This window comes from Tachypleus tridentatus, chromosome 11 (assembly GCF_004210375.1).
Source record: "Tachypleus tridentatus isolate NWPU-2018 chromosome 11, ASM421037v1, whole genome shotgun sequence".
Lineage (NCBI taxonomy): Eukaryota > Metazoa > Arthropoda > Merostomata > Xiphosura > Limulidae > Tachypleus > Tachypleus tridentatus.
Window position 1 is genome coordinate 27,868,509 of NC_134835.1, and position 24,040 is coordinate 27,892,548.

The 24,040-nt window shown below is 35.1% G+C and overlaps 3 protein-coding genes across 9 annotated transcripts in view; 2 read left to right on the forward strand and 1 right to left on the reverse strand.

The window, feature by feature from the left end:
* LOC143231825 (uncharacterized) overlaps nt 1–2,232 on the reverse strand; it is a 31,885-nt gene extending 29,653 nt beyond the window's left edge. Inside the window, exon 1 of the mRNA XM_076466493.1 lies at nt 1,973–2,232. Within this exon, the coding sequence (XP_076322608.1) occupies nt 1,973–2,030 (58 nt within the window). The 5' untranslated portion in view covers nt 2,031–2,232. The remainder of the gene's footprint in view (nt 1–1,972) is intronic.
* Nucleotides 1–24,040, forward strand: part of LOC143231826 (uncharacterized) — a 192,929-nt gene that overhangs the window by 8,362 nt on the left and 160,527 nt on the right. The gene's annotated exons all lie outside the window — the stretch shown is intronic.
* LOC143231821 (homeobox protein Hox-B4a-like) lies at nt 16,146–22,781 on the forward strand. Its single transcript, XM_076466480.1, has 2 exons — nt 16,146–19,762; nt 20,279–22,781. Exons 1-2 carry the CDS (start codon nt 19,090–19,092, stop codon nt 20,677–20,679), a joined length of 1,074 nt encoding a protein of 357 aa, XP_076322595.1. The 5' UTR covers nt 16,146–19,089; the 3' UTR covers nt 20,680–22,781.

Here is a 24,040-nt window from a genome sequence, read left to right on the forward strand (position 1 = left end):
CAGATATTACCAACACAAAAATCACTACCATATATATAACAGTGTGTGTGTTATATAATAATAGTAATATTAATAAAATAATAAAAATAGATACAGTTATAATTGTTTTTGTGTATTCTCTTCCAGTAAACTTTTCTCTGAAATATATGTTTAGCTAAAAGTAAGTTAGAAAAGGTTATTATTTGTTTAAGATGCATATCACTCAGAAAAGTTAGGTGTGTATATATATATATAGAATGAGCCTTTTTATTAGTATAACGAGACAGAAGTTTGCATTGTGAAACTTATGCTTGTTTGCTTGAAACATGAATGTTTTTTTTAACTTAACTTTAGGTTACTCTGAAACGGTTTATTGTTTGCATAGTAAAGAAGTTGGAAACTAAAAACAACAAAACTTCTCGAAGTCTACGTGTCACAGTTTTTGTGTCCGGGTCGTTATTTTATGTATATAATCACTTAATTATACACTTATTGGATACTTCAGAGAAGGTTTATCCCCATTGATGTAAATAACATTAGCATAACAGACCTATAAATATATATATATATGTATATATAATAGCGTTTTATTTTCATTTTTCCTACTAGGACATCAAGACAGTACATATAAGTCGGAACAATTAATTTGTTATTGTTAATAATACACACATAATACATGTAGTCTCATACTTCGTATGAAAAATACGAGATACACTCGTGATCAAAACACGAGTTTGTACTTACGTTCCAACGATGTACTCCATTTCTGTCACTTTCGTTAGAGTTATGTCCCACCCCTTATTAGTGTATGCAGGTTTATAAAACTTGTTTATTAGTTTCTGACAATCTTTTAGTTTGGACAAAGTTTTTATTTATTACGAATTTTCATATTCTTCTTTTTGTTTCAGTAAGTTTTTGTTTTGTATTTTCAGTCGTTGAAACAACTGTCAATATATAATATTCAAATCAGCCACTGAGCTCTCAAAAGCGTCACTGCTCAACGCTTATTGGTCGTATAGTTTGAGAATTCAGTCGATAACGCCCTCTATCACAGACCCATGTAAATTAACAGCAGTGTTTTCAAACAAACGTGTTTTACACTCGAAAAAAAGTTAGGAAACTTTGAAATTCGTATTTTGAATTTGGTTCTTTTTGTTTTTAAATGTGAGCCTTCAAACTTGCCTCTGAGCCACTCGGAGGGTGTTATTGTTACATTTCTAGATCACTTAATAATAAGTGAGCATAAACTAATTGCTTTTTAAGTACATTTTTGTATATTATCTGTATACCTAATTACTTTTAGGTCCATAACTTCGTTAATTAAAGGTTCCTTAACAACACAAGTCACGTGAAAATGTTAACGCAAATACTGTCAAAATTACATTTAATACAACCACTGCGTGTTGATATCCATGTCACAAAGAAAATGTGGATAATTTCTTCTAACTTTCTTATCAGTTCAGTGTTTGCCAAAAAAATAAAATTGCTCAATAATATATGGACCTCACCGGTAGAGAACAGCGTGTTTTGTTTTTTAGAATTTCGCGCAAAGCTACTCGAGGACTATCTGCGCTAGCCGTCCTTAATTTAGCAATGTAAGACTAGAGGGAAGGCAGCTAGTCATCACCACCCACCGCCAACTCTTGGGCTAATCTTCTACCAACGAATAGTGGGACTGACCGTAACTTTATAACGCCCCCACGGCTGAAAGGGCGAGCATGTTTGGTGCGACGGGGATTCAAACTTGCGACCCTCGGATTAGAAGTCGACCGCCTTAACCCACCTGGCCATGCCGGGTCTAAATAGCATGCAAAACACTGGGTAATTTGAGGAAATACTCAACAGTCTTTCTAATTGTTTGCTTTTGTCTATAAAATGATTTACCAACCTAAAACGAATTCGATATATATATATATAATCGTTAAAATTGTATATCTCGGCAACGAATCCATTAATATAAATAGCTTGTAAGGGAACAAAGTGACATTCTTACCAGATAATCTATATTTTTCCAACCGTTTGATTCTGTATAACGAACATTCTAAGTACATCTTGCTATCACTATTGGTCTTCTGTGTATAATCATTGATTTGACTTATCTAGCACAATGCTCTTGATGTGGTGGAAGATTTTCGGAACTTACTAGGTAAGATTTCGTCAAAACGAACGCTCCTTGATTGGCTGGTGATGCACTTCAGAAATAGAACCGGTCGCCATCTGCTTAGTTCCCTCTAAGTAAAATCCAATCAATTTGGTGCTGACGTCTGGAAAGATTCTTGCCCGCTAAAAGTTTAGATCTAGCGTCAAGGGGTGATCAACTGTGTGTAGGTGTGTGTATATACACATATACAGAGCGCTCGCTTTCCCTACGCTGTTGTCTATCTGTTTTTTCTGTTTTTCCTTTGCACTTTCTCTTTACTGAAGCTTGTGCTGGCCTTGTTGGTGAAATCTGGTGTCAATTTACGTTTTAGTTTCTTTTGTGTAAACTATTGATACCATGATAAATTTGGACATTTCTCGTCCAGTTTTTATTTACTTAATGTACAGGGTGGCCCGTAAGTCCCTACCCATCTATATAACTATGTATCCAGTGTATCTGTGTGCTGTCCCTCATTCACGTTGCATAATATTATGCGACGCCATGTTTTGCGAGACATTTTCAAGTGTAAATGGGCTTACATCGGCCATATTTCTCTGAAAAAAAAAGAAACAAATTTATAATACATGCGTAATTGAATATAACATAACATGTGGAAGGGTAGGAACTTACGGGCCACCCTGTACTTTTCATTTCGTATTACGTTTGTTATGAGTTAGGTAATCAAGAAACAAAAGCATGAATTAAATTTGGGTTCAAATGAAAAGCACGTGTTGAATGTTCTGTTGATTTTGGATGACCTAACTTTTTTTTTCTTTCAAACTTGCGACGAGAGAAAGGGTGTTTAAAATTGGAGGTTTGAAAAACTCCGTTTTTCACCATTACTACTCTGACTGTTACTATTATTACTAATTCTTCGCAATTTTGATGTTTTATGTCTAAATTATTAAATATACTGGCATGATCAGCTCAGTTTTTGTAATATCCGTTGTGTGATACAGTTAAATCTTCCGTTATTAAATTCACTTAAAACACTTATGCTCACTCCTCAATAACTGGTGTTCCATGTAAATATTTCTAAAACTAGCACATGTACCAGATAACTAATGTTTACATGTGTTATCTTGATTTACATAAATAAGTTGAAACGGGAAATTTCATTTTATCATATTCGAATCTTCATTATATTTATAGTATTTCCGTTCTATTAATAAATTCTTTCCAGAAGATAAATGTTTGTTTGTTATTTGAATTTCGCACAAAGCTACTCGAGGGCTATCTGTGCTAGCTGTCCCTAATTTAGCAGTTAAGACTAGAGGAAAGGCAGCTAGTCATCACCACCCACCGCCAACTCTTGTGCTACTCTTTTACCAACGAATAGTGGGATTGACCGTCAATTATAACGCCCCCACGGCTGAAAGGGCGAGCATGTTTGGCGCGACGGGGATGCGAACCCGCGAACCTCAGATTACGAGTCGCACGCCTTAACACGCTTGGCCATGCCGGGCTCCAGAAGAGAAATACTCTTTAGACAAAAAAAAAAGAAGAAGAAAAACTGTAAATATATTACTTTAGAGATCTTTGAAATGTATTTTTTTTTCCCGTCTCCTCTTGAAAACACTCAATTTCCTCTGAGAACGCAAACTCTGCATGACAACAACAGAAAGACATGTTCCTCTACATATTGTAGTTCCCTCTAGTCTCTTGTGTAATTCGTTACGACGAGTCGCAACACAAAAACACAGAGCAGTCTTTTTATCTGCTGAGTGCCTATGTGGTTGAAGGTAAGTAGATGTTCACTCGCAGACATCCGATAGCGATGTTCATGCGTGCCACGTGGCGAATGTGATTTTAAGTGTTGATGTTTCACTCGAGTTGCGTGTTTAAAATTCTGTTAGCTTTTAGTTAAAACTACAGTCGATCACAGTGGTTGAATAGGTTGCTCATTACTCATCACACGCACGTGCTGTAAAACCTTTTAATTCACTTCGACTTAATATTCTGCAAGTTTTTATCACCTCAAAACGTGGCAGAAACAGTTTCTGAAAACGAAAAGCCAAAAACAAAAAAAAATTTATATAGCTGCTGAAAGCTTTACTATATTGTCTTTTAAATAAGTTTCACTTCTCTTCCATGCATTTTTCCTTTTAATATTTCATTAAAAAATTAATTCTCAGGCGCACTTACATTAAGTTTCTAACACCGATAATAACTTGACTTCATCAATCATTATTCTTTTATAATTTATTAATTCTAAGAAGCTTATTGTCTGAAAGTAACACTTAAAATAGAACCTTCATGGTGAAATAAGTTTTTTAAATCTGTGGAGTTTATTTGTCTCCGAAATATTACATTTTTTTCATACAAGGTACATTTCACAAGTGAAATATGCAGAACAACCATAAAAAAAACAACTGTATTATAACTTCCTGTTGACGTGCTTTTATTCACGAAAATTACAGTGTGCAGTTACATTAATGTTTGTTTTTGTTTTATTGTACCCAAAGTGATATTTACAAGTTGAATGTAAATTATTCGACATGACTTAAATCTACTCGGATGGTTGAAAACGTGTGTTTCCAGCTTTGATTTTTTTATTTATTTCGTCTCTCATCTGAGATTCAACCATCTACCCCCTGTCTTTGTTCAGTTATAGCCAACCAAAGATGGGCTCGTGACATATATAGATGACAGTGTTCGATTCCTGCCCTTGTTATGCAGTTTGTGTTTTTTGGTGTGTTTTTTTGCACTTCATAGTTTGAATCTTTACATTAAAAAGTAGCTAGATTGTTAGCAAATTGTGAGCATTATTCGAATTTTATCATAGAGGTTCTAATTTTGAAATAAAACAATCTGTATAGTTTTAGCATGGTATTAGAATCCTTTAACTTTAAAAGTAGTATAAAACTGTGACGCAAATTTAATGCGAGAAAATAGTAAGTAATTTCTGAAGGCTTAGGATTTACAGGATATAGCCAATAACAACGAATTATTTATGTTCCTAGCACACGCAACATACACGTGTACCAGAATAGAAGCTTTGACAAACTTCATGTATGGATGATTATTTGTTAGCTTGCCACTGTCTATATGCTTTATTATATAAAAGATAGCAACTGCTTTTGGCGACCTCTAGCTGTGAATTTTACCGAAGTTAACTCTATAACTGGCCTTGTAAGTTTGCGTTGATGTCTTCTCAGTCACACCGGACAAGGGATGATTTGTTAGTTTTGACAAACTGTTACAAGCGGTGTGTTAGAGAAAGCACTAGTAGTTAAAATTTTTATTTTATCTGTCTGGTCAGAATAGTGACAAAAACATACGCCTCATGCGATTGTTTGGTTTTGCTTGTAACCATAATGGAACTTGTTGCTTGTAAACAAAGCTTCGGAGGGAAGCCGGACAATGGCACCAATGTCACAACTAAACACTTCAACATCTTGGGGAGTGTGGAAAACAACAACTCAAAGAACCAAGGGAGATTTGTAGATACACAAGATGTGTCCTGAATTTAATGTTTTCAAACGTATTACAAATTTAATGTTTTACCAAAATTTAAGGTGCTTTAAAAAGTTTTTCCTAAAATGTAAAGTAAACGTGGATTCCACCTAACATGACGTTTTACAAAAATAGTAAATAACAACAATAGATAACGTTACAGCCAAAACGCAAGATGTTTTCGATCAATCAGATAGCCATTTTCCAACCGGAGAAGGTTCTATAGACTCTTTACCGCATACACTATTTCACAATTTGATAAAGTAACGTTAGATCGTAAAACAAGTAATTTTGTTTCCGTTCTAAAACTAAACATTGTAACTCCCAGTGTGTGTATTGGAAATAAAGTTCACGAACCTAAACGACAGCCCGATGTAGGTTATATATTTTTGTTTTTATTTTCGACCTTCTCTGTATACAATTATTATTAAAATGGAAGATACAAAACTAAATCATAAAGCTGTTTAATATGATATTCTAATTAGTTGTTTCGAACTATTAGACACCTCCAAAAGCTACCATAATTTTAAACTTCCTGCTAATGATTGGACGTTCTTATATATATATATCTCAAAGAAGGAACTGCCATATAAAGGCTCGGCATGGTATAGAGGTTAAGGCGCTCGAATCGTAATCCGAAGGTCATGGGTTTGAAACCCCATCACACCGAATATGCTCGCCCTTCCAGCCGTGGGGCGTTATAATGTGTCGGTCAGTCCTACTATTCGTTGGTAAAAGAGTATACCGAGACTTAACTGTGGGTGGCGACGAATAGCTGCCTACCCGCTAGTCTTACACTGCAAAATTAGGGACTGCTAGTGCAGATAGTCCTCGTGTAGCTTTGCGCGAAATTCAAACCAAACCGAATAAGGGCTGTGGTTTAGAACAAAGCTACAGTTCGAACACTTTGTTTTCATATTGAATTACTTTTTGTTTTGTTTTTTGCAAACATTATTATTACAAGCGGAACGACATTTCGTTTTCAAAGACGTTATCAAGATAAACGTTACGACACGAAACAATCTCTGGAATTTTCTGAGTTAAAAGGCCCACATTTGAGGTTGTGTAAGGTTTCCATTGTTCGCACGATCAAAGATTGTTTGCTTTGTTGTGGGTGATTACGTATATAAACCACTGTTGTTTAGTTACGTCTCTCTACAAAATTCAACACTCTGTTATTGATAATGTATGTATCAACTTTCTGCATGTCGATCACACATACACGCGCGCGCGTGTATGTATGTATATGTAAATTAGACTTTTGAAGATAAATCATGTTTTAAAAACCATGACTGTAATTTATTTTATTTGGGGCCCTAAGTGTGTTGTTAGAGTGACTGTCAAATCCCAGTTTTATTTCCGATTTGAGTAGCCCATGATGTTGCGAAGGGCGCAGTTGACTACCCGCCTCCCCTCAAATGTTTCTGTGTGTGTATATATAAGATACATGTATTTTTTTTTTATTATCAACCTTACAAAGTCTCCTGTGTTCACCAGTTCATCCTTGAATATATGCTTGGAAAGTATACTGACTCTCTTGGAATGAAAACTCTACGTTCGCTATTTTCTCCTATTAAATTAATCTCCACAAAGATGAACAGATTTAGTCTGTCAGGTGACGTCATATCATATGGATGTGGTCCGGCATGGCCAGGTGAGTTAAGGCGTTCGACTCGTAATCTGAGGATCGCGGGTTCGAATCCCCGTTGCACCAAACATGCTCGCCCTTTCAGCCGTGGGGGCGTTATAATGTGACGGTCAATCCCACTATTCGTTGGTAAAAGAGTAGCCCAAGAGTTGGGTGGTGATGACTAGGTGCCTTCCTTCTAGTCTTACACTGCTAAATTAGGGAAAGCTAGCACTGATAGCCCTCGTGTAGCTTTGCGCGAAATTCAAAACAAAACAACGTATGAATGATAAAAACCATTCATAAATAAAAGATTCCAAATGAAATAGTTGTTTACAAGAATAAGCAAAATAAGTTACTTGTAAACAAGGGTTAAAATCACGTGTAATCGAGAAACATTGATATTAAAGAACTGGAATCATATTTTTAACATTAAGTCTTAGTAGAAATCAAAGAAATTAGATCATTTTTAATGTTAACCCTAAAACTAAATTTCTAGTTTCATAAATGAAGAAAGAGAAATATAAATCGAAAATTAACAGGGGGAAAAAACAGGTTACGTTGTGAGACACTATGGTGAATTTTGTATTACAAAAAAAACCAAAACAAATGGCTAGCAGTTGTAAGTTATTACGTTATAACAGTGATTTAATTCGTCAGGTTATCACTTATGCTCAACAAAAAGTGTGACGTAAAAGGAAATTGTGCTGACCTTTGAACATGAACAGGGTTTGGTCGAGGCAACATGAATCACAGCTGCCCCTCCACTATCATCAGCATCTGCCTTCGTCTAATATGTTGTTAGGAGGCGGGCTAAACTCGAAACTATTCAAAATACCCGTCACACAACCTTGGAGCTTTGGCGAATGACAGATTTTTTATTTTTTTTTTATCTACAAAAGACTGAAAAATATCAGTCCAGGGGGACTTTGTGAAATGCCATTCGGCGACTTGCGAATAAAAGACTTGAAGTGTCTTAAGGGGATAATCAAATCCTGCTGATAAGAGCAGGCTTGACTCCTACATCGACCAGAAGACTTTACAGTAAGCTGTCTCAAATCCAGAAAGCTTTGGTTGATACTGTAAAGTTACAACCGAATCCAAACTTGCTAAACGTATACAGAATTGGTACATTTTATTCCGGTTTGTGTTCCTTCAACTATATCTCCCCCACGTTGACTCAGCAGTAACTCTGTGGGATATACAACACTAAAAATTGAGTTTAGATACCTGCTGTGTGCAGAACAAAGATAGCCCGTTCTTTAGCTTGTTGTTCAACAAAGCATCAACAAAGTCAACTAAAAAAGAACTGATTCCTCAAGCTTGGGCTAAATTATGTATACGTTAAAATTGGCCAAAAAGTTAAACTGGGTTAGAACTTAAATCATGCCAATTATTTGAAGTATGATAAACAAGATAGCTTCTCATGATTTCCATAGCAACCTGATTTATTATTTATTTAATCGGATTTTACAAAGTCCACGCAAGGTTTTATTTCCTGTAACCATTTATCTGCGGCAACTGAACGTGACATTGTTAAACTAGACGGACGAGTTAAATAAATTATGAACAACCGAGTAAGTGTAGTAATATTTATTGTTTCGTTTCAAGAATTGAAGCACCTAAAAACTCTATTCAATTGTCCAGATTCTTCCTGTTATCAAGATAAACAATTTTCTTAAATTGTCTCTATTATTACTCTTTTTTTCTCAAGAACTTTAATTATGTTCATATTTTACGTATTGGTTGTTCATTCTCTTCACGTTATAAAGTTAAGCCACTTTCTTAAATGTTTGTTTTTGAATTTCGCGCAAAGCTACACGAGGGCTATCTGCGCTAGCCGTTCCTATTTTAGCAGTGTAAGACTAGAGGAAAGGCGGCTAGTCATCACCACCCACTGCCAACGCTTGGGCTACTCTCTAACCAAGGAATGGTGGGATTCACTGTACATTATAACGCCTCAACCACTGAAAGGGCGACCATGTTTTGGTGTGACGGAAATTCGAACCCGTGACCCTCGGATTACGAGTCGAGTGCCCTAACCACCTGGCCATGCCGGGTCGGCTGTTAAATGTTTTCATTGTAAAAGATCTTAGAATTTGTTCACATAACGTAGGCATTATATAGGACTGTACAAACTAAACTAAATCCTGCTTCCTTTTGTAAGATTTTTACGCTCAAGTTTTTAAACGCTAGGGGGACAGGATTTAAAGTGCAAATTTTATGTTTGTTTTTAAAAATCATAGTTGATTTTCACGTATTCTTAGCAGTCTTATAGTCACTGTTTTATCAGTCAACGAAGTCGACATATTGCAGAAAAAAAATGTTATTTATAATTCTGGCTGTTGTTGGTTGTGACAAAACGAGCCATCGTGGACAGTTCTTTATAATTACTCTAGTCAAGCGATACACTTTGTTGTGTACGGCCTGTAAGTCTTTTGTACGTGTTTCTCATCACACATAATTGCATGTTACTGCTAAAACGTAAGGCATAGTTCGTTCGTTACTTCACAAAGTTATTGGCATACCATATTTCTAATTCATGAAGCCTACCCGCAGGACGTAACTTTTTTTTCCAAAAATCGGTGATTGTATTCAATTTCTTTCTTAGAAAGATTAGTGGAGCGTTCGCATAAGCTACTATATTTATGTTAAAGTTTCATTAGGTGCTCCCTGTTTAATGTTGCCTTGTGACAACTGAAGATTTCCCTGTATTCAAAGATTAGGCTTGGGCAGCTCGTGCAAAAGCATCAAAAGACGACGGCAAGGAGAAGGCCTTGCATGTTATTTTCCGTGTGAGAGGGAGCCGCTATTTTCCCGAGATTCGATCATTAATCAGCCAGCCTGTAACTAGGTTCCTGTGGAGGGAATGTGCTTCACCCCCTCCAGTCTCCATTTGTTGAGTGATTCATCGTCCCCTTCTACTCTTCGCACATGGAAACGTTTTACTCTGCATTTTTATTCTTTATCTCGAATTAATTTTATATAAGAAACTTGAAGTACAAAGTGCATTAACCTGTCAGTTCCTAAAGTGCAGAAATTAAAGAATGTGCTACCATGTTCACGGTAAACAACAAGTTTTAAAAAACTTCGGTTCGTTACATTGGTCAGATGTGCTGATACTTTTATTTTGCTAATTTGATTGTTTTTTCGCGAATTGCACACATTTTATGATATTATACAAACTTGTAGAATATTTCCTTAGTTAACTTCTTCACAATTTTGCACAACAGTGTCCATTGTTTTCATTGAAAATAGAAATATTTATGTATTATATATTAGTACATAAAGGACGGCATCCTCAAACAATCGTTTTACCCATCTAATTTTACGCAATTCTACAAATATGTTTAAAAAACACACCAGCGAAACTGGACTAATTGTTTTAAAAAGTCAAACCAACAAGTATTTTATTGGAAATATAATAATAAAAAAAAAGCCAACAAAAAACTGATGGCTGAAACAGTACACATGTAGAAGGCGTGTCTCTGCCCCTTTTGGCTTAACAATGTCCTCTGTGTCCTTGTCAATTAAGTCAGCACGTACGCAAGTCCACTTTTATCACTGAACGACATTCATCGCGCTCAAGAATTCAAAATGGCGGAGCCTATGGTCTTTGTTACTGGTAGCGAGGTTATAAGTAAGAATCTGTGGATGTTTTTTTTTCTCCATCCTGTTACAAAATAAACTGAAACCTATACCATATAGAATACCAACTACCAATCAGCTTTCACTACGACAAAACCGCCAAATATTTCCACTACTATTCCAGACTTTCACTGCAGTGCTTGTTCAATGCGATACAATACCGTGCAAAACGAACAGAGATGATGCACGTTCGTAACGCGCGAGTTACAACCGTGAACTACGAATTGAGTGAGTGCAAATAAGAGCTTATAATTTCAAATTATCCCGCGTTTTATTCCTGGTCAAAATTTACGAACATGGCACCCCGTATCTTGTCACAAAACAAAAGTGCTTTCTCTCGGTAACTAAACTAGTAACTAAATATATAGTTTGCACATGACATAGAAATCTTAGAACGTAATTTATATTTTGAGAAAGACGCAGATGCATTCTCGGTCGTGTCACAGTTTTGTAAAGGGAAGTGTGCTAAACTAAGATGTCCACTTCGGTGGCATGCGCTTTTCTTAGGTGCTTTACATCTACCCTGTAGATCCGAATTTGTCTGGGATATTACCACAAATTCGGTTCTAGAGAGGTTTATGTGATGCATACGAAACGACCCGTCAGTTGTCGACTATAAATAAGTCATTACTGGTTTCGCTTATTAAATTCTGTAGTATAATTATTTATCAGGAAAACGTTTGACGCATGACACTAGGTCAAACAGCCAGTCTGTTTACTGCACGTAGGAATGATAGAGTCTGCTATGTTTCGTAATGTGATAAAATAACTAACTGTTCGACGTCAGCTACTGGTTTAACGAACGCTCAATAAACTTGTTAGGGATTAGCTATAGCTTTACAGTAAAGTTGCGTATAAGAATAATTAGGTTTACTTTTTCCCTGCCCACGAAAAACACTATGTACAAGTTTTACCCATAGTATCTATTACAGTCGTAATTATAGATCAGTTTCAAAGGGAATTATTGTTTACTGCTGTCTTTATGATAGATGGATTAATAATTTTGCCGTTTTCTTAGTAACATTTAAGAGGCTGCCTTCCATAAGTTTATATCAGAAGTTGCTTCGTGTCTCACGAACTGCTTCAGAATATTTTAAATTTTATTCGAATGAAAGAACTTGCTTACCAAGATGCGATTAGCCCTCCGCTAGTAAGTACAGCGGTAACTCTACAGATTTACAATACTAAAATCAGGGGTTCGATTCCCCGCGGTGAGCTCAGCAGATAGCCCGATGTGTGGTTTTGCTATAAGAAACGCAAAAGACCGTTAAACCTATTTTCTTTTTATTTATAAGTCAAACAATAAGAATTAGAAAGCGCGCGTGTTAGAACAAAAATGTTATTTGATGTTTTGAACATGAGTTAGTAGCGCTATCAAAAATAAAAGAGGAAAAACAACAACAATATAAATTATCTCCACCATAATTGTCTTCTGAGACTAGTATAAATTAATTTTTTTCATAGCTGTGCAGTATTATTTTATTAGGGGGGAAAAAAAGAATTTCTCAGAAACTGCGATTAATAGGTAAAACAGTGCACCTTGTTATAGGTTTGGTTTGGAATTTCGCGCATAGCTACTCGAGGGTTATCTACGCTAGCCGACCCTAATTTAGTAGTGTAAGGCTAGAGGGAAGGCAGCTAGTCATCACCATCCACCGCCAACTCTTGGACTACTCTTTTACCAATAAATAGTGGGATTAATCGTAACATTATAACACCCCCACGGCTGAAGGACGAGCATATTTGGCGTGACATAGAATTCGAACCAACGACCCCCAGATTAGGAGTGGAACGCCCTCACCATCTTGCCATGCTGGGCCCCTTGTTATAGGAAAAGTTGTCTGTTGTTTTTCTCATTCACTTAAAATAATATGAGACCTTATATAACGAAATGAAATATTTTTTAATCATACACAAATTAGAATTAATCTGTATCAAGAACAAAACTGATTTTCCATATCTGATGATAGTCAATTTAAAACTTTTATGGTCCTAACAGTTGTAATGACTTAGTTATGATAACAAATCATATAAAAGTGTTTATTTTGTTTCAATTAGAAAATGATTCTGTAAGTGAAGTTAAGAGAACTAATGAATCAATATATCATTATTTCTTAGTTGGGAAGACGTTTCATTCTATTTAAATTTCAAACATTGATTCATTCTGTGATAGATACGACATATATCTGACTCTTCTCATTAAAGAAAGTTCCCAGATTACAAAAATAAAATATAATTAAGAAATCAAGAAATTAAGAAATATGATTTGAAAATCCTCTTCAGTATTAAATATATCCTGCTAATTCAATGGAGTTAACTTGTAATGGCCCAGCATGGCCAGGTGGGTTAAGGCGTTTGAATCGTGATCCGAGTGTCACGGGTTCGAATCCCACCAAACATACTTGCCCTTTCAGCCGTGGGGGGCGTTATAATGTGACGGTCAATCCCATTATTCGTTGATAATAAAAGAGTATCCCAAGAGTTGGCGGTGGGTGGTAGCGACTAGCTGCCTTTTTTCTAGACTTACACTGTTAAATTAGGGACGGCTAGCGCAGATAGTCCTCGTGCAGCTTTGCGCGAAATTAAAAAATAAAAAAAAATAATAATTTTTCTAAAAGTTTCAAAGTGAAAATCTGGCAACTTAAGTTTATACCAAAACTGTCATTAAACAAAAAATAATCTATTAAAAATCACCAAGAATCTTTTATACATAGTTACCAAGGAAACAGCATATACTTATCTCTTTATTGATAGCTTATCGTCTGCCAATGTTAACTAGAAATAAATAAAGTTGAAATGGCTGAACAAGTTTTCATACTGTTACCTGTGCTGCATCTGAGTGAAAGTGTAAAGATATTATTATTTTTTATCTAATTTTGTTTTCCCTGTCCAAATCAATAATTATTGTTACCTTTATTTTAAGTTTCGTGTAAAACTACGCGAGGGCTATCTTCGCCGTCCCTAATTCAACAGTGTAAAAGTAGAGGGAAGGTAGCTAATCATCACCACCCACCTCAAACTCTTGGGCTGCTCTTTTACCAACGAATAGTGGGCTTGATCGTCACATTATAACGTCCCCACGGCTGAAAGGGCGAGCATGTTTGGTGCGACGGGGATTCGAACCTGCGATCCTCGGACGCCTTAACCCACCTGGCCATGCCTATTATTGTTAGTGTTCATTCAACCATTTTTTATAATCATTATCCGATATCAATAAATTGAAACAAATCAAGTCGATATATTTATAAACAAAAAGGATTGATTCAATGTCTTAGATTTATGTTAAATATTTGCATCAAGACTGTAAACGTTTAAAGAAAACATTCAACATGACACAAGTAATGAAATGTAAAACAAGTAACGGAGGTACTTTGAAGTACATGAACAGCTGGTTTGTATGCTCCAAGAGAAGCGTACGTTAACATGTTATTTAATTTCCAGGTGTATTTTAAAGCCTCTGATCCCTTTTTGAAATAAAATGTTCAAACCTATCATTTATTGAAGTAAATTTTTATTGTTTGTTATCTGAACCTGCGACTTAAAATATTCTCTGACAGCTCGACTAAAGTGGTTCCACTAGAAAAACGATAAAAATATCCTCATAAACAAAATCTCTTGAGGGTTTAGATAAGTGGACAATATTTAATAATTTTTTTTTATTCACGTATTTTTTAAGACATAATTATTTGCATTTAATATTTTCTAGATAATTTTTAAAGTTAGTTAAGAAATCTTAAAATAACCTGAAAATGAATTAAACCCAGCTCTAGGAAATGATACAAAACAAAATATTTACCTAGCTTTATCATTAACACTTCAAGTTTTTAATTTTTAAGTTCACTTTATAAGACTGTTGTACTTTAACTAATTGTGTATTACTGATTTGTTTTGTGTGTTAACAAAAAAATAAAATAAATAAATCAGTAGAAAAAACTAGTGAGTAAAAATGTTTTTTCTTACAGATATTTTAATATGTATATATTTAAACTTCAGCATTTCTATCGATTCTTACCGATGCTATAATATTATTCAGTATTTAATATAATTTCAAGACAAATCTTAAGGTAACTCTATTGATAGGAAAGATCACACATTGCTATAAAAAAATATTTTTGTTAAATCATTCATTACAAGAACTGTCTACTTCAGTCTAATTCTCCTCAAACTAATCTGAGCAGAACTGTCACCAAACAGTCATGTTTATATGCTGTAATTTAAATATTTTATAGTTTCTAATGGAAGCAAGTTTCTCTCATAGTCTTTTCAAAAATTATTTGATTAATTTGCAATCATATTTTATTCGGTAGTTTTTTTAATCTGATAGTACTCGTGAAAATAACCTTGAGGTTAAGCTGAAACTTTTCTTAACCAATCTACTGGTAGCTTGTTTATTTAGACGTATCAACCTCTGGGCGTCACCACAAACATCCCCTGTTTGTTGGGACCCTCATATGGGCCTCAGACACTCACTTATGGGAATACAACTGAGACTTCCTATGGTGAGGTCATCACCCTTGGGTGACACCTGGTTCAGCATGTCTCTCCTTGGTCTTGACAAGTTCCTTCATAATATTTTCTTAGACAGTGCAGTCTCCAGACAAGGTCTTATATTTCTCAGCAGGTTTGTTTACTTTTTGAGAATCAAACTATCTAGAGAAGCCAGATTTTGCCTTGGCAATTTGCCAATTAAAGTTATATTATTTGTTGTTCCATGAAATTTGAGCATAGTTTTGTTTGTTTTTGCTGAAAAATCGCTTTTAAAATTCTATCGCAAGAAGGACATTTTTAAAGTATGCAAAACATCTTTTGAAGTCTGTAAAACCAAATACTAATTCATCTAAGGACTTTTTCGCCACTTTATACAACTTTCTAATCTATTAAATTAAAACAAAATGACTTAAAATGTTGTCCTCATACAGTAAACGGATCCTCGAATATCCATCCATAGTACATCTACACATGTGCCGTAAATACTCTAAACTCTTGTATCTATCGTACTATAAAGTTATCTTACTACATTAACCAAAACCACTTTTATATCGAGGATCTACAAAGGTGTTCTTGGATGTATTTTCTGGAGTGTTTTTTCCCTTCTGGGTAATTTGTAATGTTTCTTCATACCATGTTCAGAAACAATTCTTGATTGCCTAGTCCAGAAGAGTCTCGACTACACTAACTTACATGGTTGAGCTTCCTTTATCTAAACAAATGCTCCAGTCTTTGTTTGAAAGTATTTTCTTAACTTAACATTATTTTCTGCCCTTATTTACAAATTACATCAGCAATAATCGGAGCAAATAAATCTTTATTATGTTCTAACAATTCCACATCAATATAGAATTAATGCTCTTTACATACTTAAAAAACCGTAATTTCTCTTTTTGTTCTCTTCTGTAATGTATTCTACATATTTTCTGTTTTAACTGTCTTCAACAATTCTTCACTACATTACGTTTGAAAAAACAAATCTCGTAACATAATTAAGTATAATTCTCCTGAACTTTGTCCAGATTCATTTCTCAGGACATTTTAAGGTTAATTTTCTGTTGTTTTATTTATCAGATTTCCTCATTGTCGTATCTAGAACAATTTGTCGTTTACAAGTTATGTTTTGCTTAATTTTTTCATACATTATCTATACAAGTGACAAAAGATGGTCCCCCCACATAAAAAGTAATGTGGTTCCCTAAATGTACTCCCCTTGTCAGAAGTTACGTTTATCAGACCCTTTGGGGCCCCCTTTTAGCTTGGTACCCCCCCCTGTAATTATGGAGGCTGTGAGGGACATACTTATGCCACTGTTGTACTAACTTCTAAACTGTCTCTCTTGGAACAACTGTAAAAGTTCTCAACTGTTTCATTTAAAACAACCTCCACAACTTATCAAGCAGTAACTTAATATTGTTTTTAACAACACAATATCTTTTAAAAAATCCTTATTACCTTACCTCTATACCCACCCTTTCACATAACTTTCATAATTTCCATTATATTATCTTGAACAATTCTATAATCTAGTATCTGGAACAATTTCTTATAGCATTTGCTTACAACAATGGCACATTGTATTACATTCAAGAGTTATCTAAAAATTTATACAGATGCCTTACAACCACGTAATCGGAGAGAACTCTGCAGTAGTCCCTCAGTGGCACAGTGGTATGTCTATGGACTTGCAACGCTGGAAACAGGGTTTCGATACGATACCCCCTCCATTCTTTATCTCCATACATCATTTGAAGTAGATTCGCAACATAATAATTCCCCACTACACAGAACAAAGGTTTAACTTTATTTTTTACAAACAATTAAAATGTTTGTAGGAGTTTTTCCTCAGGGGGAAAAAAAGAAAACCCCAAAATACTCGAAAATAATGTTTTCTATAATCGCAAAGTGTCAGGGAATTGTTATTCTTTGTTTTATGGGGTCTTATCTCCTGTGCATTGGATTGATTCTAAGAGTTCATGAACATATCCCTCACAACAATGAAAACTGTAACAACCATTCATTGAACGATGTGGTTAATGCAATTATACGAATTATACGATCATACAAAGTTGTTTCCCTAATTTTGTTGTTCAAGCTTCTCGCATACTGATGTCGAATATCCACATTCCAATACTGTCTGTACCATATTTCTTATTTTAATATATTCACATGAAAACCTTTCAAATTTGATAAATCAATGTGTCCCCAACCACATGGATGAAAGGAAAGTCTGAGGGCCTATAACGCTAAATTTCGGGTTTCACACCCGCTGTAGACGCAACATAGAAAGTCCAACAACAAAAGCAAACAAAATCAATTTCAGTTCAAATTAACAAAAGAAGTTTTTAATTAATTTGAGAAACTATTATCGATCAAGAGTTAATTAAGTTCATAATTTTCAGTTATCCTTCTATTTTATGGATTTTCACATGAACCGAGTGTTCTTGTATAAATTAAAGTAGTTGAAAGGAAAAATGTCTAAATCTATTTATTCAAAGCTCTTTTCGGAATTATATAAAAAGTAATGAAGACATCCAGAAAAGAAAGTAAATTAATCTAACATGCACTATAATGTACAAAATACGTATTATCAATTTTAAAATTCACAACTAGATTGTTAAATTTATTTATGGCACAATAAGTTAAATGGTTATCATTGGAATAGAAATTTGAACAGGGAAGATGTTCCCTAAATGAAAATTATTTTTTAGAAATTCTTCCTATATATTATTTTATATATACAAGAGTTTAAGATAATGAACCATCATAGCTTGGTGGTTAAAGTTTGTTGAAATTAATATTAAAGTAACGACTTGTATTATATATAATTCTTATTTTTCAAATTACCTTCGTACTGAACTAGCTAATTGTCACTTAAAAACGAAAATCGCTTACTTTGTTCAGAAAAGGAAGCTGGCAACGTTTATTGAATGAGGGAAAACGTAGATTTGAAACGAATCGTCAACTTAAATTAAGTAATTGCTGTACATTTATACAGTTGTATATTGACAAATTGCGGACAGATGATCCAGTAAAACGAAACTTTGATGTCTTCCTATATAACTACCTTAGAAAATCGACCTTTCTCGCGCAAATACAAGCATGGCGCAATCTCATTGGTCGATTCGACATGTATGGCTAGCTCGTCTTCTCTCTTCAACTCGCATAAAACGCGTGGAGCATGCCGTCCGAAGAAGCATGTTGTGTTTAAATGCCACACAATTATGTGCATTTTGAGTTTATGGTTGGACGTATAACTCTCTCCACACTTACTGTTCTACGAGATGAACCAGAAGAGTCCAGAACTAGTTCCAAGTTGTTGACCAGACTAAGGTTAGGTCAAGTTGAGCTGACTTTAGAAGTTCATGGGTCAACGACGTCCAAAGGATTAATTTAAATATTCGACGACGATTTGAAAAGACCAATTGCCATCCGTTTTAACGTTCCATCTAGCTGCATCTTGTTAACATGTTTACATCTGGATCACGTGGATCTTATAACTATAAAAGGCATAAAAATTACACGTAATATCTCGTAAGTCTTTTGTTCAAGAGAGACTTTTGTTTCAACGGTCGTTACGACAGCTACTGCTGGTTTTTATCGTCTGGAAATTATAAAATCAAAGCTGTACTTTCTCACAGGTAGAGCGCACTCGCCATGTTGTGGTAATATATCTCTGTCAGCCAACGCTGTTACGTCAGCACAAGGGTCAACGATAGAAAACGGTACTGGCTGCCATTGATCATGTGATATGCTAATTTATAGACGTAGGCGGAGTCAAGTCACAGTTAAACGACAACCCCAAAGAAAAATAATTTCCATCCAATTCACCCAACAATTAATGATCATGAGTTCGTTTTTGATGAACTCTCCTTCATATGTGGATCCGAAATTTCCACCAAGTGAGGAATACTTTCAAGCGAACTACATTCCCAGTCATCGAGGGGACTGTTACAATTCACCAAGTCATTCCTATCGCTACAGCGGCGTCAACAGTCAGCACGCGCCAGTGAGTTATGGCCACGAGCACAGCGGTGCCAACGCAGCGTACACAAATCATGGAAGTCCTCTCCGTTACTATCAGCCGCCGTGTTCTCTACCGCAAAACCCACTGCACAGACCAACAATTTTGAGCCCTTCAGTTGACCACGTACCACTACCTGATAGTCCGAACCATATTTTACAGAGCCAACCGCAGCACCATCAGAGATCTCCCGTCTCTTCGCCGCCGCCGGCGCCAGTGCCGCCTGCGGTGTCTTGCAACACCCCACAACCATCTTCGGATCTACAAGCTCGCGTACCACACCAACAACATATTACTTCTCAGCAGCAAAGCTTAATAGAAACGACTCCGGACTGTGCTGTGTCCACGACGGGACATCCGGTTATCTATCCATGGATGAAAAAAGTCCATATCAATGCAGGTAGGAACTGACGTCATTGAAAGAAAACTGTTCTAATTTTAAATAAATTCGATATACATTTAACCCCCCCTCTCCCTATGAATAGTCTGTTTTTTGGTTTTTTTTACTGCCTTAATATAACATTAGAATTCTTCGCTCGTGCATATATTATAGTGCAGCAGCCATTATAAATCAAAAACTAAGTGCACTCTAAGAAACTCGCTAAGCCCACCCCTCTCTGTAACCTGCTAGAAATTACTGCTTCCGGGCATTTGATAGGGAAGTATTCAAGAAAGTTTGCTTCCTACAGAGATGGGTTTTCTTAGCGGGTGTTATATCTTCAGTCTTCGTGACGAAGGTTTGTGAACAGAACAGGAATAGTATTTATTGTTCCCTTGGGACCTGTAGAAGACACAATACATAATAACATCTCGTACATCGTTTGTCAAAACACGGTATTTTTCTTCCATATCGTTCAAGAAGGGGTAAAGCTTCATTCAGTCGTACCATTAAATTTATTGTTATCTTTTATTGTAGTGGGAACCAATGGAAATTTCTCTCCCGGGGTTGATACCAAGAGACAACGGACGGCTTACACGAGGCACCAGATCTTGGAGTTGGAAAAAGAATTTCATTTCAACCGGTATCTTACAAGACGTCGACGGATAGAAATAGCTCATTCGTTATGTTTGTCAGAGAGACAGATAAAAATCTGGTTCCAAAACCGTCGGATGAAATGGAAGAAAGACAACAAACTTCCTAACACCAAGAATGTGAAGAAAAGGAACCAAAGTGCAGAAATTCTGAACAGCCAAACGCAGCACAACTTACCTCCTCTGTCGAACCAGACGCAACCAGAAGCGAGACTCCTTAACCCAGCGCCAAGTCAGTCAATTTCAATGGACCCTAAACCTGATTATGGATTGACCGAACTCTGATATTTTATTATGTGAAGACTATTCATAAAGCTGTGTATATTGGACAGCATTTTATTATGTTAAATGTTGTTCGAGACCCAATGTATATTGGACAGCATTTTATTATGTTAAATGTTGTTCGAGACCCAAACTGTGGTGTATGTGTGTGTGGGTGTGGTGTGTGCTTAAGCCTCGCGGTGATTTATGTATACGTGCAAAAACAATTATGAGAAGTGTTTGTTTTTTGTGTGGTTATTTTGTTTTTTTACAATGATCTCTTAAGCGTCGTTAAACACTTTTGATGACACTAGCAGTCTTTCATGTATAAGAAAATATATATCACAAAAGGAAATGTAGTTTATCTACCTGCTTGTATCCAACTAGCTATTCATTGAACTGGTACAGAAAGAAGTCTGTAGTTTCAGCGAGGAAACCCTAACAGGTAACAATTATATGGAAAGCCGGGGTATCGTTAGTGATGTAACATCTGTTTTTTTTTGGTTTTCTTTTGTGATACTCAGCCTATTTTACAGTTTCTGACTGGTCTGTAATCTTTGTTAGGTTGTACCATTCTTTATCGTGTTTATTACTAGTAGGTGTAAATATCTATATAATTATATATAAATATTTATATATATATAAATATATATACATATAAAATTGTGGCCAACATTCTGGCTTCCAGGTCAACAGTATGGTCTCGAAACTAGATGTACACGCAGTCTTAAAAATATTGTATTGTAATATGTGCATTTTTCTTTCATTGTGGTGGTTTAAGATTTTGAGATTAATAGGCCTAGGCCTGTCTCTGCCTCTCAGGGTACTTCGGCTTGACAAGTAAGTAATTTTAAGGTAATATTTATCCTCCTTCTGAGACGGCAAACGGTCATTAAATTACAATATATCCGTGACAATGTTCTTTGGGTTTGACGGCTGGTACTCGCATAATGAAAATGGCGTTTGTGATCTACGTATACGTTTATGTGCCATAAGTATATTCACATGTTAAATCTTTATTTTTATTTCATCGGACGTTTTCGCCGGTTATATGATAACATATTTTTTTTTGTAAGTTATCTGAAGACAGACGTACAAAGGTGATTAATAACTGACTAAATTATTTTGTTACGTAAAATACTGATTTTTATTTTTCTCTGACTAGTTATCTAGTGTTTAAGAAAGGTGAACGCTAGGGTGCGCAAAGCATAGTCAATTTCATGTATTACTTAATGTTAAAAGTACTTGATGTATTTGCAGTAATTCTCTAATGTATAGCCCATTATTTTATTTAGTAAAGAGAGTTAAAGTGTTCGCACGAAACGTCTTTAGTCTCCACGTGCTACTTCAGAGTGTGGGAGAATGTAATACCGTTAGGGATTTTTAAGTATGTATGTTGTAAGTGTTGAAGAAACTGTCTGTAAGCACTGAAATCAGTTGGTCAGTACCTCGTGGTCGAAGACCTCCTCTTGGCTCTTGTCGTGACTTGAGTTGTAATGTGGTTAGTATTCCTAACTGTCGGGAAAAAAAAACAACAACCAGTGTTTTGACGAAGGGTTAAATAGAAATACCTTAAGAGAACTCGTGAAAAAGGTACTGTTGTCAAGTACCATCGTGCATTCTAAACAGAAGTATCAATAACCATTCAACTGTAACCAGATCTATTTTTGTAGTATTATACTGTTTGCTTCAAGGTTATGATAGTGAAATCTGTGTGCTTTCTGTCACAAACTAATGCAAACACAATCTGTATATCATTGCTGTCATTAGTGTAATAACGTAGGATTCAGTTTTCTTCGTGACAAATTTGTTAGGAGCTGTGATGCTATATTGTAGTTTTGAGTTACATTCGGTTAGATCTCAGAGGTGTTTGACATTGAGTTTATATATCTTCATTTATTGTGTAATTGAAATGAATTAAAAAAAATAATTGCCCTAGATTACAATTAATAAAGTCTCATGTTCCTGTATTTTGTGTACTTTAAAAACAAACAAAAAAATTTCAGTTATTTTACTGTTCTATCGATGTAGTCCAAACGGTAAATGTCTTTTTTCCTTCCCTCTGGCTGTATCTCAGGAGAAAACAACAAAAACAAGACAAAGGCCAATAAATATGCTTTAAATTATTCTGTTGGCTACGCAAGTGAATTTATTTCTTGTTTAATGAACTCGTATAAAAATACAGTGCTTATATGATTTTCCAAAATATTCTATTTAAGATTTCGTTCAGTTATAAATAATTTATTTACGCGCATTTATTGTCCGTAAAGAACAAGTTTCCAAGGTTACTGTAATATTCATCACTTCTGTAACACTTACTAGAAAGAAGTTCCAAACTTAAGATTTATAATTTCACACGAAGTTGACTTCCTGAAAAACAACAACCAATCGTTTAGTTGTGTCAATTATCATTCAACCAATACCAGCATATCCACCTAGAATGTCAGTAAAAATTATTTTTTTAATATTTTATGTTCATTGCATAACTCTGAAATGGAATGTTTTTGTGTGAAACCTTCAGTTTGAAATACTGCATTTTGTTATCTATATCTTAAACGAGATGACAACTACTGACTTGTGTGGGTTACAGACTAGCTATCCAGATGTTTGTTGCACGCTTTATGTTCCACATATTTCTTGTATGATTGCCACGGTCTTCAGTATCAGACGTGTTTACTGAGTGGTAAGTTGTCTCGTTTTTACGTTTTGCTTTTCAAGATTGCAAATTATTTTAATATTAAGATTCAAGAAACTAATAAATCTGAAAACAACTGGACCGTGCAGCACAACCTTCTTCCCTGTTTCTCTTATTATTAACATCTGTGCTAAATAGTGAAGAAACTGTAATATTAAGTGATGGGGGGTTACGTTTTCAGTTATCAATAATATCTGATCCAAGTTAACTACGTGGTTCATAACTAAACAAAGTAGCATAAGAAGTAATGTTAGCTATTTTTATATGTCAGTTCAACTAGCAGTGCGTTATGTTATTAAAAATTTGAACAAAACGTTTATGATTGAAATGCAGTGAAGCTAACCTGGAACATTTATCAAGTAGATTTATGTGATAACTTTCAGTAATGTTAGGATTTTAAGAACTGAATGACGTTACATAAGAGTTTTAGAGTAAGTTTATTCATTCAAAATGCAGAGAAAAGTCACATAATTGTTAAGAAATAAAGTGGTTATAGTTTCCGTCTAATTACATACATATCACTTTTTAGATTTTTTTTTTTACATAATTCTCTGTATTTAATAGGAAATGACAACAGAACAATTTTGAACCGTGATATTTGGACAGTGGTGTTAACTGTATGGCTTATCATATTTAAAAATTACTCTCTACACAGAATTATAAAAAAGAAATTGTTTTAGGTGTCTTCTC